The 16351-nt window shown below is 36.9% G+C and overlaps 1 protein-coding gene across 1 annotated transcript in view; it reads right to left on the bottom strand.

The window, feature by feature from the left end:
* Window positions 1-16351, bottom strand: part of LOC123387219 (phosphatidylinositol 3,4,5-trisphosphate-dependent Rac exchanger 2 protein-like) — a 52911-nt gene that overhangs the window by 32571 nt on the left and 3989 nt on the right. Inside the window, exons 3-5 of the mRNA XM_045063240.1 lie at window positions 9827-9897; window positions 8412-8534; window positions 3523-3627 (exon numbers count right to left, since the gene is read on the bottom strand). Coding sequence (XP_044919175.1) covers window positions 3523-3627; window positions 8412-8534; window positions 9827-9897 — 299 coding nt within the window. The remainder of the gene's footprint in view (window positions 1-3522; window positions 3628-8411; window positions 8535-9826; window positions 9898-16351) is intronic.

Here is a 16351-nt window from a genome sequence, read left to right as displayed (position 1 = left end):
TAGATTCAAAGATCTAAATAGTTTGTAAGTAAAATACTGGAAAAAGACAAACAAACAGTACAAGAAGTGTCATGGCTATAATAATATCAGCCAAAACAGACTTTAAGAAAAGAAATATCCCGGGGCACCTGGGTGGCTCAGTGGGTTAAGCCTCTGCCTTCAGTTCAGGTCATGATCTCAGGGTCCTGGGATCAAGCCCCACATCGGGCTCTCTGCTCAGCACGGAGCCTGCTTCCCTCTCTCTCTGCCTGCCTCTCTGCCTACTTGTGATCTCCATCTGTCAAATAAATAAACAAAATCTTTAAAAAAACAAACAAATAAATAAATAAAAAAGAAAATAAATATGCCTAGGGACAAAGAAAAACATTTTATGATCAATAGAAATACAAATACAAGCACTTTCAATGAGTATATATTTAACAACAGAGCCCCAATACATATAAAACAAAACTGACATAATTGAAAGGCAAGACAGACAATTTAACAATTAGACCTATAGATTTCAATATCCTACCCTCAATAACTGACAGAACACCTAGAGGAAAAGACAAAGAAGAGAAGAACAACACTATGAACAAAACTGACCTAACATTTATAGAATATTCCACTCAACAGCTGCAGAATATGCATAGTTTTTAAGCACACATGTAGCATACAGAGAGGGGGAAAAAACAAAAAACTCCAGGACAGATCACATGCTAAGCCATAAAAATGTCTTAATGAATTTAAAAAGATTTAAATGATTTAATTATGTTCTCTGACCAAAATGGAATTAAATTTAAAAAGTCAACTACAGGAAGAAATTTGAAAAATTCCAACATTGGGAAATAAAATAACAGAATGTTAAAACTGATGATTCTAAGATTTTACCCTAACGACAAGCTCAAAAGTCAATAGGCCAGAGATTTCTGGATGCTGGAAGAACACGTGAAACTCCTAAGCCAGAGCTACAGGACTTTTTTCCCCTTAGAGCAATAGCAGTAGCCAGAGTATCATTATTTGGGGGCCAGTTTGCCAAGGCTCAGTTCCCAAATTGCAACACAGGGAAGACCAGGTGGCCCATGCACATGGGACACCAGGAAAGGAGACCTAAGGCTAAGAACCATGCATCTTTCATGAGGTCAGCAGGCATGACTGCCCATCGCTTAGGAGGAAGAGAATATCTCTACTTCCTGATATAAACATCCCTTATATTGTGATATAAACATCCTTTAAAGATCAGCCAGAACAAAAGCAGTCAGTCCCTCCACTCAGAAAATGTGCAGGGACACAGTCCCATGCAGAACTGCCTTCCAAGACAAACTCTAAATAAAGAATAGACTATAGATATTACAAAGGAAACTAGACCTTTTCAATAACAAAACATATGAAAAATTTTAGGGAATAAAACTAATGCAGTGTGTAGGGCAATATTCATAGCTTTAAACACCTATGTTGGAAAAAGCAAAAAGGTTCCAATAAAAACTCTTGACAAACTATGAATATAATGGAATTTCTTCAACTGTAAGAGGACATCTGTGACAACAGTTAACATCACACTTCATGATGAAAAACTGATTGATTTCCCCCAAGATCAGAAACAAGGCAGGCATGTCTGTTCTTATCACTTCTATTCAATAGTAAACTGGTTCTAACCAGTGTAAAACCCAGGGAGAAAAAAAAGACAACTATATTGTAAAGGAAGTAATATAACAGTCTTTACCCTCAGATGACTTCATTCTATATGTAAAGTGTCCTAAGAATCTACCAAAAAACTACTAGAACTAATGCATGAATTTAAAGCACATGATACAAAAATATACAATAAACAAAAATAAATAAAAGTCAAATGTTTATATGGTAGCAATAAACAGTCCAAAAAATGATATTAAGATCATTCCAATCACAACAGCATCAAAAAGAGCGAAATACTTGGGAAAAAACTTAACAAGTAAGTATAAAACCTGAATACGGACTTCTTAAATAAAATGAAAATATGTTCATAGGAAAAAAATTTAATAAATCCTACTTCAACAAAATGTAAGAATTTTGATTTCCAAAAGACAACATTTTTAAACAAACCACACTGAGTGGAAATATTCACAAATTATATGTCAGATACAGAAGGTGTATTCCAAAATAAAGAACACTTGTAGCTCAATATAAGATAAACATCTCAATTTAAAAATGGAGCAAAAGTTCTGAATAAACATTTCACCAATAGGATATATGAATGTCTAATGAGATCATTGAAAGCATGCCTGATATCAATGGTCATGAGAGAAATGCAAATAAAAATCACCTTGAGATAAACTACACCCACTAAACCAGCTGTAATTGCAACTGGTAATACCATGTGTTTGCAAAGATATAAAGAAACTGCAAACGTACATTGCTGGTGTATATGGCACAGTCATTTTGGCAGTTTCTTAAATATACACTTACTATGACCTAGCAATTCCACTCTTAGCATCCATCCAAGAAAATGAAAATATCCACACAAAGACTTGTACATGAATGTTCATCTCAGCATCGTTTATAAAACAGTTCAAACTGGACATTTCCTGACTTTTTCTATACTAATACCTCCTCTCCCAAAAAGATCTTCAAGGCCCATCATTAATCATACCTGCTTGCTGACCAAAGCCCATATACCGGCAAATGGATAAATAAAATATGGTATAGCCGTACAACGAATACTATCCAGCAATAAAAATGAATGGCATATGGATACATGTCACAATGGGGATGAACCTCAAAACATTTTACTCAGTAAAAGAAACCAGGTGTAAAATATTACATTGAAGGATTCCATTTGTAAGAACTATCCAGAAAAGGCAAACTACGGAGATTGAAAATAAATCAATGATTGCCTAAAGTTTACAGGGGTTGTAAAGATGGGCCATGAGCAGGCATGAGGGATGTGCTAGAAATCTCTATAACTGGATATTGGGGATTATTCCTCCACTCCACAACTGGCTAGATATTATTGAATTGTACACTTACAATGTGGTCCTCACTGGCAATTAAATTGCCCAAATTACTACCAAAATATGCATTTCTTTGTGCTATCCTGAAGAAATGAAACATAGATTCTTCTTCTTTCTGTGGAAAGTGAGTAAAGAATTTATGCAGGAGAAAGGTCAATCTTTAAATTTCTTTTCTACCATATCCAGGATCTGCTTCCTTCCTGTGACTGCCCCACTTACAGCTCTCTTAGAAAAGCAAATGAAACCCTAGGGAGCTGAGGGATATAAAAGCGATGATGAGCATAAATGTCTTCTCTCACTAAGAATCTGTGGTTCTCACAAACAATTCATAGTCAGCCAGGAGAGGGCATTATCAGTGTTTGCCCATCCATGAGCTCCTGCCTACTCTCTCTTCTTATGATTAGAGTCCTTTGGGACTCTAGTCTCCTAGGTTAGACACATTTAAAGCATTGTCCCATGAGTACTTTTTACACCACACTGATGCTAGTCCTTGGTTCCTTAGAGAGCCTATCAACAAATCACAGCGTATGGTAACACTCATATATATACTTACCAAAAGAAATGTGCAGATTGTTCTTATTTTGTTAAGTTCGAGAACCAATTTCTCTGCCTTCTCATGGTTACTACAATATTCATCATATATACGAAACTTGTCTTTCTGTGAATTTGAATAAGGATAAGTTAGAGAGAGTCATGGCAGTAGTTACTTGGAAAGATTAACCTGTATGATGTTTGTGAACATACTTTATGTGTCCAAAGTGTTTACAATATTTTGGGAGCTCTATTCTATGTATGTATCTAAGCACACTTTATTTATCAATTTTCTCTGATTCAAGAATAATAATCTAGGGAAAAAGGTCATATTAACTAGAGTCCAATATGATGTATGCAATACTAAGTAAATGAGCCAAATGGTAGCAAATTACAGAGAGGAGAGTGCTTAGCTTTCCTGAGAGGGTTCAGATACAGCTTTAAAAAAAAAAAAAAAAAAAAAAGTAGTATCTGAGCAAGTTTCAGAGAGATGAATCCATCATTCCCAGGCAGGGTGAGGGAAGAAAGCATTTTTTAGGAACAGGGAAAAGCATGTGCCTGATCATGCAAGAATAATAGAGAGACCTAGTACCCTGCAGTTCACATGCACCAATCTGGACAGCAGAGTTTAGGAGGGACACGAACAAATGAGAATAGTCAGCAACAAGTGACTAAGATAATGATGGACTTTGAAGACTCTAATATGAGACTCTCTGTGAAAAAGTATGAGAGGTAATTTCAAGTAGAATGATTTGTTAGTATAATAAAGTAAGGAAATGGTAGCTACTTTCAGACAGCTGTCATACTGTAATAGGACTTACAACAGCGTGTAGCTCCAAAACAAAATCCAAGACCACTGGGTGGAAATTGCAAGGGCAATCCACAATGGGCAGTGGTAGGCAGATTCAGGATTAACATAAAGGTCTTCTAGTGTTTATAGTTCTCGCTAAAAGTGATCAAGTCGGAACAAAATAAATAACCTTCGTATTTGCTACAGAAGGGGTACTTTCAAAAAGGGAGTAATTTCACCATCATGGCCTCTGAGCATCCTTCCGTCATTAGATTTTCTCTCAGTGGCTTGGATTAGTATCTACCAAAGCAGCTCCAATACCAGGAAGACACAGAAAATGTATTGATCAAATATTAGAACCGAAGTACCCTCTTGAATTTCTATGACATACATTTGGAAAGCAACAATGCATACTATTTTATATAGCCAGCAAAAAATATATTGAGTCTGTCTTTTTTCCACTGTATATTTTTTCCTGTTCTGTGGAAGATGAATTGACCATAGAGCTAAGGGTCCATATCTGGGCTCTCTACTCTGATCCAATGGTCTATGTGTCTTTTTTTTTTTTTTTTAATTTTTCAATTTATTTATTTTCAGAAAAACAGTATTCATTATTTTTTCACCACACCCAGTGCTCCATGCCACCCATGCCCTCTATAATACCCACCACCTGGTACCCCAACCTCCCACCCCCCCGCCACTTCTGTTTTTTATGCCAGTACCATACTGTCTTGGTGATCATGACTTTGTAGTAAAGCTTGAAATCAGGTAACGTGATGCCCCAGTTTCTGTATTTTCATTGTTAGTGTATAAGAAAGCCACTGATTTCTGTACATTGACTTTGTATCCTGCCACGTTACGGAATTGCTGTATGAGTTCTAGTAGTTTGGGGGTGGAGTCTTTTGGGTTTTCCATATAAAGAATCATGTCATCTGCGAAGAGAGAGAGTTTGACTTCTTCACTGCCTATTTAGATACCTTTTATTTCTCCTTGTTGTCTGATTGCTGTTGCTAGGACTTCTAATACTATGTTGAACAAGAGTGGTGAGGGTGGGCATCCTTGTCGTGTTCCTGATCTCAATGGGAAGGCTGCAAGCGTTTTCCCATTGAGGATGATATTTGCTGTGGGTCTTTCATAGATAGATTTGATGAAGTTCAGGAATGTTCCCTCTATCCCTATACTTCGAAGTGTTTTAATCAGGAACAGATGCTAGATTTTGTCCAATGCTTTTTCTACATCAATTGAAAGGACCACGTGGTTCTTCTCTCTTCTCTTATTGATTTGTTCTATCACATTGATTGATTTGCGAATGTTGAACCATCCTTGTAACCCAGGGATGAATCCCACCTGGTCATTTAATGTGCTATTCGATCCTGTTTGCTAGGATCTTTTTGAGAATCTTAGCATCCATATTCATCAGTGATATTGGTCTAAAATTAAATACAGTGGAAAAAAGACAGTCTCTTCAATAAATGGTGCTGGGAAAAAACTGGGACAGCTATATGCAGAAGAACGAAACTCGACCATTCTCTTACACTGTACATGATGATAAACTCAAAATGGATAAAAGATCTCAATGTGAGACAGGAATCCATCAGAATCGTAGAGGAGAACACCGGCAGTAACCTGTTCGATATCAGCCACAGCAACTTCTTTCAAGATATGTCTCCAAATGCAAAGGAAACAAAAGCGAAGATGAACTTTTGGGACTTCATCAAAATCAAAGGCTTCTGCACAGCAAAGGAAACAGTCAAAAAAACAAAGAGGCAACCCACGGAATGGGAGAAGATATTTGCAAATGACAGTACAGACAAAAGGTTGATATCCAGGATCTATAAAGAACTCCTGAAACTCAACACACACAAAAACAGACAATCATATCAAAAAAATGGGCAGAAGATATGAACAGACACTTCTCCAATCAAGACATACAAATGGCTATCAGACACATGAAAAAATGTTCATCATCACTAGCCATCATGGAGATTCATATTAAAACCACATTGAGATACCACCTTACACCAGTTAGAATGGCCAAAAGTAGAAAGACAGGAAGCAACATGTGTTGGAGAGGATGTGGAGAAAGGGGAACCCTCTGACACTGTTGGTGGGAATGCAAGTTGGTGCAGTCACTTTGGAGAACAGTGTGGAGATTCCTCAAGAAATTATAAATAGAGCTTCCCTATGACCCTGCCATTGCATTATTGGGTATTTACCCCAAAGATACAGATGTAGTGAAAAGAAGGGCCATCTGTACCCCAGTGTTTAGAGCAGCAATGGCCACGGTCGCCAAACTGTGGAAAGAACCAAGATGCCCTTCAATGGACGAATGGATAAGAAAGATGTCCATATACACTATGGAGTATTATGCCTCCGTCAGAAAGGAGGAATTCCCAACTTTTGTGGCAAGATGGACAGGACTGGAAGAGATGATGCTGAGTGAAATAAGTCAAGCAGAGAAAGTCAATTATCATATGGTTTCACTTATTTGTGGAGCATAACAAATAGCATGGAGGACAAGGGGAGATGGAGAGGAGAAGGGAGTTGAGGGAAATTTGAAGGGGAGGGTGAACCATGAGAGACTATGGACTCTGAAAAACAATCTGAGGGTTTTGAAGGGGTGGGGGGGGTGGGAGGTCGGGGGATCCAGGTGGTGGGTGTTGGAGAGGGGCACGGGTTGCATGGAGCACTGGGTATGCTGCAAAAATAATGAATACTGTTACGCTGAAAATATAAAAAGTATTAAAAAAATCATTGATAACTTGATAAAGTAAAAAAAAAAAAAATATATATATATATATATATATATATATATATATATATATATATATATTGAGTTACTTATTTCAAGAGATGGTATGACCCAGAATGAAATATGCTTCAGAAATCGTTTAGCTAAATTCACGGATGACAGATTCATAGTGTGTTACTGAGGAAATGGATGTCAGAGTGCAAGATTCCCATGTGAGGCCCTGGACTAAGGCAGCAAATGCTGATCTGGCAGAAGATGGGAATTCCTTCATGAAGAGGAAAAATCTGGATTAAGTGGACACAAACATGCATGGTTTTCTAGTCATACCCAAGGAAAGTACGGCTTGATCTTCCTATGCCAAGGAGCCTCTCTCCATTTAATATTAATTACCTTTATGAAATATTTCCTGATTATAAAAAGGACATATGCAGCTCTGCCCACTACATACAGAATTACAGCCTTAGAGACTACATACCATTACCTTTCTAAAGGCTAAATAGAAATAAAAATAAACAAACATTGACTTCTGTGACAAAATACTCTTATGCATTTTAAAATAAAACATCAATTATATAGCACTTTGGTATAGAAAGGAATTCAGGTAGGTGTTCGGAAAATTAGCGTCTGTGGAATGCTATAAATAGCAGCACTATTTTTCTTTTTTTTTTTTTTTTCTATGAATGCCCTTCAGTTCTAAAAATAATTTTCATTTTATAGGTGACTTCTTATTTTATAAATCAATTGCACAAATAATTTCAACTATCCTGTCCAAAGAGACAGAAATGATTACATGAGCGTGATGTGTAATTTGAAACAACTGAGGACTGACTGGTTATACTTCTCCACCACTCAGTATGACCTTCTGAGAAACTACCCTTGAGAAACACCAAGACTCTGGTGTCTGTGTACCTAGAGTGACACCCCTTGTTCACCCGCAGGCTTGTCACCAGCCGATTAACAAGGAAACATTCTGACTCACAAAAGGCTCATCACGCCATTATAAGAGTAAGGATTTTCTGCCTCAAAAGGGAAATGCTCTGTCTTTGGGAGAAACATAAAAATCCATTCATTATGAACAGCCTGAATATTCATTAGGACTCAAAGCTACAGAGGATGCAAAGAACTAACTTGCTGGGAAAAAGAAAAGGCTGTTTGTTCTTCACTGAATAAAATGGATGATGTGAGGCCCTCATCCCCCCTTTCTGGCTCTCAGTGGAAGATTTCATTGGCCTTAAAAGACCCCAAACTTTCCGTGTCACATTTTACTTCTACACTGAGTTCTCACATGCTACTGTGCCAAAAGCTAAACCTTAAAATCTGGGGGGTGGGGTGGGGCAGAGCTTCCAAAATAAACAGAAATTGATCTTACAAAGTGAAGAAAGCAGGTTCCCACTTCTTGTTGAGCGTTAGGTTCTGGATGCAGGCATTCTTCCACGACTTTTGAAAATTCCCTATGTACAGCAAGGATATCTTCAATGTTTGAGAACAGCATCTACAAATAAATATAAGTGCAATAATGATGCAGGTAAAAAAAAAAAAAAGTCCATGAGAGGATGTATTCTCTTTCCAAGCTGAAAATTTCAGGGCATGCTTATCCTTTCCACCCACCCAGAGAGCAGAGGACCAATTTTGTATGGACATCCTTTCTACTCCTACACAGCTCTGGGAACCAGGAACCCATTCCTGGCTCTCAGGAAAAGCCCGAGTGACTAAATCCAAGCATGACAGTCCCAAACCCATTAGTGAGAATGGGCAGCAGGTAACATAGTGCAGGCAGATTTGCTGGTAGGCTTTTCAGAGCAAAGGCTTCTTCTTGGTTCTGGAACGGCATCCTGGAATGGACAGCTTCCCCTCTGGGAAAGGTGCTGTGTCTGGAAGTGATAGCTTGGACAGCTACAACGTCATTTTGCAGGGATGAGAGGAGCCATTCCTGGGGCAAAGTGGATAACCTGAATGGCAAAGTGAAGAGCTAGACAGAACCTGGCAATCTTATCGACCTCCCTGAGTCACAGGTCCTGAACCTTCTCTTCTGTCTGGAGTCCCCAATTGAGAGCTGAAGTGTCTCCAAGTCATTTGAATAATAAGTGTCTTTTGCTTGAGACCTAAAGCACACAAACTAAAATGCTCCCATGGTAAGAGAATTTGAAAGTTCATTTTTAATTATATGAAAAAATAGTCAGAAGAGCCTATAAAAATCCTTGGGAATTTTTTTATTTTTTGTAAAATAAAACAGCAAATCAGCACCAAAAATAAACATCAATAATAATTTAGGCAGCTTAAATGAATAGTAATGTAGTGCAATTAATTTTCATTTACCTCCTCCCCCCTTTACAAAACCCTTCATCATTTTCCTTTCCTGCAGCCTAAAAGGAAGGGCTTATACATGTGTTTCTGAGTTGAAGACATTATGCAGACATTATCCGCACCACGGAACCACTCAAATCATTTACCCTTGCCTTCCTAAGCCACATCTGGCAATTCTTCCACTTAGGGCTCTATTCCCCCCTGCTCACAGACACTGAGGTTCTTGGTCAGGAGTCTTTTCAAACTGTCCTAAGGCCTTGGCAGAAAGTTGTTCCATGTCTTCTCACCATCCTTATCAGTCTCTGTTTCTTTTCCCAAACCCTCTTTCCCTTTATCTCAGGGTTGCCCACACAAGTAACTGGTGCAGAACTTATAGTGGAACTGAGGAGAAGCTGAAAAGCCTAGAGTAACATCCCACAGAAGAAATTTTAACTAAAAGGGAATGTGTACTTGGGTTAAGGGCTGACTATGCCTCCTCACCTTTACTGTTTCTTTTGTTACATTTTTATCAATTTTTGATGCTGCACACTGGTTCATTCTTGTAAGAATGCCTGCATGAAACAAACAAATAAAAAAAGATTTTGTGAAGGCAACATTAGGTTAGTAAAATAACAGGGTATTGATTAGAACTGAAATTTTTGTAGGAAGCCAGAGTTTAAAAACCCAATAACTACTGAGAATAATAGTTTTGTTGTAAAAAGTGAAACCCTGGTTCACAGTGGTTTTTCCCTGGGAATTATATCCTTCAGAATTTGGGGGCAAGCCCAAAAGTGACCATGTATATACATGAACTAAATTTATCCATCACGATCTCATTGTTCTGTGGTAAACAGGAGTCAAATGTTTCCTAAACTTCTAAGTCTTGTGAAGCACAAAACACCAAGATCTAATGAAAAATGGGATTTCTGATTTTTTAAAAAGGGGAGGGGTCAGAAATTCCAAGGTGATCCTTTGGAACTAAGATAGACTGAGAAAGACTGAAGGAAGAAGTAGGGAATCAAAGATAGAAAGAGAATGAAAGAGAAAGAGAGAAAGAAAGTGACTCTTCAAGAAGGAATGAAACAATTTCCCTTCCCTTCCTAACTACCCCCTGCCAAGTTTTAGAAAGCCAGATTTTGCATTTCTGGGATCAGGTCAGGGCTCTCCAAAGCCCTATGGTAGGCAGAAAAGTTCCTTAGTATTTCAAAGATCTGGACTCTCCTTAATAAGTCATTAATTAAACTTGGACCCATGACCAAGTAAGCTATTATTTTTGCAAACGAAGAAAAGAGTAGAAAGAGCTTTTTATATTGGGCCTTAAAAGAGAAAGTTAGGAAGGAAAAGGAGAAGTGACTTTCCATGCAGTCACTTGTGTCCTCAAGACATTGCTCATTAGCCACCTAGTAACCAGGTGAAATCATTGTTTCCCTGTCTGTCTTAAGAACTTCAAGTACTACCAGCCAAGTTGGGGTATGAGTACATAGCCCATCAATCCCCAGGGCACACAGACTCTCCAAGGAACCTCTGGATACTATATCAAACAAATGAAGATTAAAGTAAGAATCCCATTTTTGACATGCTATATTTACAAAGACTTAAGAGATTAAGAAAGCCCAGTATTGCTCATAATGTTCCAAATCACCCTCAAGCACACTGGAGTAAGAATATGAAATGGCACAGGGGCGCCTCAGTGGCTCAGTTGGTTAAGCATCCAACTCTTGATTTCAGCTCAGGTCCTGATCTCTGAGTTGTGAGACAGAGCCACACATCAGGCTCTGGGCTGAGTGTGAAGCCTACTTAAGATTCTCTTTCTCCCTCTGTCTCCGCCCCTCCCCCTTCCCTCTCTAAAAAAAGGGGGGGGTATAAAATGGCACAACATATCTGGGAATAACTTGACCATATATCTCAAAATTTTAAATGGGCATACCCTTTAACCCAGAAATTCTTACCTCCATGAATTTATCTCAAGAAAACTTTTCAGATAAGATGAAATATTAATTACAAAAGTGAAAACATTGGAAACAACATAAATGCCCATTCAAAAGGGAATCATTTATATAATGGTACATGCAAATTACAAAATACTATGCAGAACTATAATCATAAGTGGAATGTGACAAAAATTTCATAGAAATATGTGTAAATAGATGTCTATAAAATATTGTTTCATGAACAAATTTATCAAACAGCTTTCTTGATAGGTACACACTTATATGTACACACAAATACATATTACACACACAAGCATATAGGCATAAATATACTTGTGTAATGGCAGTGTGCATTCATACTAAGAAAAAATATGTAGCACATATCAAAATGCAACAGTGGTTAAAGTGACCTTTGTATACCTCCTTATGCACAGAATATTTGGCTGTGAGCATACTGTAACATTAGTAAAAAGAAAAGCAAAAAAAACTATTAAAAAATGAGCCATAGGACCTCATTCCTAGCATTAGCTTCAAACTCATCTCTATTCCTGATTCAATTAGTTCATGTTTCAGTCTATAATTACGAAGCCACATCAATACTAACAGCCTCAACAGAATGAAATAATTCGGCTGAATTAAATAAACTTAATAAGAAAGTAATGGATGTCTTGTCCTTGTTTTTTTAATTGGAAACTTGTGATATGATTTTTGAACTATTATCTAGAGTTAAGTAAAATTACTCATGAAAAGAGATTTCAAATTTCTGACTTTGCCCATTTGAATCACTATCAGTCTCATTTTTAATTTTAGATTTGGTTTTGTACACTCATATCAAAAAGGCTCCATCAGTTCTTTCCACTTAGTCTTAAAATAACATGGTGGTGTAGTCGCCTAGTTTACATTTCGTGTTGACCACACAGTAAACAGGTAACCTCTCATGCAAGCAAAACCGAAAGTTCACCTCTACATTTATAAACCTTTTCTTAGGAGCTAAACTCAATCACATTCTGAAGCCCATGAATTAAAGTAAGGAGACAGTACGAATGGATCAAAATATGAGTTAGAAAGGCACATACAAACTAAGAAAGAAAACTGTATCTTCACCTGACTTTTTATCTTCTTAGCCTCTGTGACAACATGGAACTTTTTGTTTAACTGTATATGAAAGAAAACCTGGAAATTGTTAACATTTCTGATGAGGCATTTATCTTTCTAAGAGCTTCATTTTATACACATCGTTCAGTCAGATTTCAGATAGTTTGCCTAGAGCACAAAATCACTAAAACTGACATTCTTAACAAAACATGTAAGTCTTCTTTCCCTAAGATAAAGAAAAATAACATGTTTTCAGAATCCTCTTGTAAAAAACCAGCATCTACAAAGTCCTTTCAGTCTTTGTAATTGGAGCATTTTTCTCCAATTAGTCATTAATACCTAAATACAAAAATACATGAGAGATTTCATACACTGTTTTATCTCTGCATTCATTAATTCTTATTGGTCCAGAGTTTCATCAGAATTAGGTCATTTTCACTTTGATATGAATACATTGAAAGTAAGTACTGGAAAAAGCTTGTAATGCCAGTGGTTCTCAAGCTTTTTATTGTGCATGAAATTTGGAGAGTTTCTTCTAATTGCAGATTGCCCTATCCCCAGAAGGTCTGACTCAGCAGACTAGTTGAGGACCCAGAAATCTGCACGTTGGTAAGTTCCCCAGATGATTCTGATGCAATTGGTATAGAGACCACATCTGATGAACACTCCTGTGAGTTTATTCTTCCAAAGACTAAAGAAACAGACCGCGAAGAAATAAGTGAGTCTCAATAGCAAAAATGGGTTCAGTTATTTCTTCTTTATTTTCAAACCCTATGTCAGCTCCCTCTATTCACAATAACCTCTGGATCTGCCACTTGGTGTTCCTGATAATCATACCAGAGGATACCGTTTGGACCATGAACCTCAAATATGGGCTGCATAAACGGGGCATAATATGTCTGAAGGCTAGGGAGATGCAGAGACCAGTGACCTAAGACAGACTACATTGCATTTGGAAGAGGTGAGGCTCACAGTTACCCTTTCTTGTGCCTTCCAGCTTGCAGGTGTGTCAGTATGAACTCAGTTTGCCAGCATTCAGCTAACAATGATTGCACAACACATTCCTAGATTCACTGCAGTCAGGGGCTTCTCTTTCCCTACACCAAGAACAGAATTCTTCATCTCCTCTTCAGTTTCTTCCATTTTGTTTTTTTCCTACCATGTATTTGGTAAAACGGGGTAAATGCCATATATTAATTAAAGCTTAAGAAAGCTAAAAATGTCACAAATGTGCTACCAAGAGAGTAAAAGAAGGAAGAAAACTCATGAGGATAAAAGAGAGCGAAAACAGCAATTCCCTTCCTCCATGTCTGCCCATCTGGGCCACTGCTTGTTGAAAGGGTAAGACAAACTCCACGATGAATTTCATTCTCAGAATGTACCAGTTTACTTTATAATTCTGATGTACTAATTTATCTCCTTCAACTCATTTTTGTCCTCCCCACTCTTCCTGTCAGGCACGCACAGTAGATCACTCTTAAAAGTCACACAGACATGTTCATTGCTATAACATTTTCAGATAGTTGTGGATATTCTTCTTTAATACAACACCAAACTTCATTAAGTGGTCATTTCTTAAAGGGTAGTCATGATTTTTAATCTGAAACCAACGATATCAGTGAACTCTCCACACTCTGTTGCATTAAAACCAACTAATCTATCTGCAGTTTGAAGGGATCGATTACATATGCTTGATGCTGTACTTTTTTTTTTTTTTTTTTTAGCAATGATTCACTGGGAGTTAAATATATCTTCAAGATATTAACACATTTTGTTATTTTATATCAAAGAAAACCCACCATCACAATAGTTAATATCAGTATCCAACTCAATAGAAAAATCTGTAGGTATTAGGAAAGTATCCAGCTCATAGATATAAATTTTCCAAAACTCGAAGTTTACTTGCAAACTTGAATTTATCATCATCAACAAGTACTATTAGTTGTTTTCCTTGAGGTGAAAAGCTTACTTCATTCTTTTTTTGTAAAAAAGTATCTGCCAAATGCCTGAGTGCCCTGAAACTGAAACATAGTTTATCTCACAGTTGTTATTTCAAGTAAATATAATGTTCCATAGCAACTCAATCACAAATTCTAGTCCCTGGAGACAACCATATTTTTGAGTATGCAGCAGAAGTACTAGGTACACTTCCCATTTCATCACACAGAATATTAAAAAGGCACATGCTCAAGAGTCAGGACTTAATAAAACTCATATTTTTTACAGCTTTAAGTGAAATTGGCATCCCCTTGTCACTCCCTCATGAGGGAGGACCAGGAAGTATGTAGTAGCTCCTAGTAGAATTTGGTGCCACTGCTCCATTCACACTAAAACATCAGCAGTTTTACACATGACTGATTTTCCCCGACCAGTGTGAGCAACAGCACAGTGGGGCAGAAAAAAGCAAATTAAGTCTTAGTCTTAGTATTACCACAAGAATAGCTTTGACCTTCTATATTCTCCAAAAGGATTTTGCAAAACCCCAAGAAACTGCAAAGCACACACTGAGAACCACTGTTTTAGGCATATAAAACATATCAAATAAACAAAATAGTCAAGAATTTCTGCTCTTATTCTAGTGGGAGGAGGCAGACAATACGCAATAAACATATATTCAGCATATGAGAAGCTAGGTGCTAAAACTGAGCAATGATCTTACTGTAATAATAAAAACATATCTACACACATTTGAAAAAAATAATAATTATTAAATGTTACCAAACATTTAAATTACACCAAGTCTCTGCAATCTCTTTCAGAAGACATGAGTAGAAGAAATATTTCCTCACTTTTTTTATGAGGCCAGCATCACACTAATACCAAAACCAAAGACTTCACAAGAAAATAACAGACCAATATCTCTTATAAGTATAAAAGTTCTAAGCAATATATTCACAAATAAAAGCCACAAATGTCTACAAACAATTGTACTCCTCAACCAAGGGGAATTTACCATAGGTATGCAAAGCTGGTTCAACATTCTAAAATCAGTTAATGAAATCCATCACATTACCAGTCTAAAAAGAAAAATCATATGATCTCATCAAAAGATGAAGTAAAAAGCATTTGACAATTCCAACACCCACTCATTACAAATACTCAGTAAACTAAGAATACAAGGGAATGTCCTCAACATTATTTAAAAAAAATCTTTAAAAAAAAAAAAAAAACCCTACAGCTAACATCATATATAAAGTGAGAAACTAGAAAATTTCCCATTACAATCAGGACCAAGGCAAGAATGTCTCCTGTCACCACTCCTTTTCAGCATTGTCCTCTATTTCCTAGCTAATATAATAAGACAAAAAGGGAAGTAAAAGGCATATAGGTTGGAAAGGAAAAACAAAACTGTCTTTATTCACAAATGATATGATTATCTATGTGGGAAATGCTAAAGAATCAACAAAAAAACCTCCTGGAACTTAGAAGCAATTATAGCAAAGTTGCAGGATACATGGTTAATATACAAAATTCACTCACTTTCCTCTGTGCCAGCAATGAACAAATGGAACTGAAATTAAAAACACAATACCATTTATATTAGCACCTCCAAAAAAGAAATACTTAGGTATAAATCTAACAAAATATGTACAACAGGAGGAAAGCCACAAAACTCTGATAAAAATATACCAAAAAAGACTAAATAAGTGGAGAGAGGTAGTCCACATTAATGGACAGGAAGACTTGGTAATGTCAAGATGCTAGTTCTTCCCAACCTGGTTTAACACAACTTTAATCAAAATTCTACCAAGTTCTTTTGTGGGTATCAACAAAATGATAAGTTTATATGGAGAATGAAAAGACTCAGAATTGCCAAAACAGTACTAAAAAATAAGAAAAAAGTCAGAAGACTGACACTACTTGATTTCAAGGCTTATTATAAAGCCATAATCAAAACAATATGGATTTGGTTAAAGAACAAATAGATAAATGAAATACAACAGAGAGCCCAGAAACAGACTCACACAAATATAGTTCAATAAGCTTTGACAAAGGAGCA

This window comes from Mustela putorius, unplaced genomic scaffold, assembly GCF_011764305.1.
Source record: "Mustela putorius furo isolate JIRA1106 unplaced genomic scaffold, ASM1176430v1.1 tig00003847_pilon_pilon_pilon, whole genome shotgun sequence".
In the NCBI taxonomy this organism is placed as follows: Eukaryota; Metazoa; Chordata; class Mammalia; order Carnivora; family Mustelidae; genus Mustela; species Mustela putorius.
The sequence above is the reverse complement of the archived record's forward strand: the minus strand, read 5'-3'. Positions and strand labels throughout refer to the sequence as shown.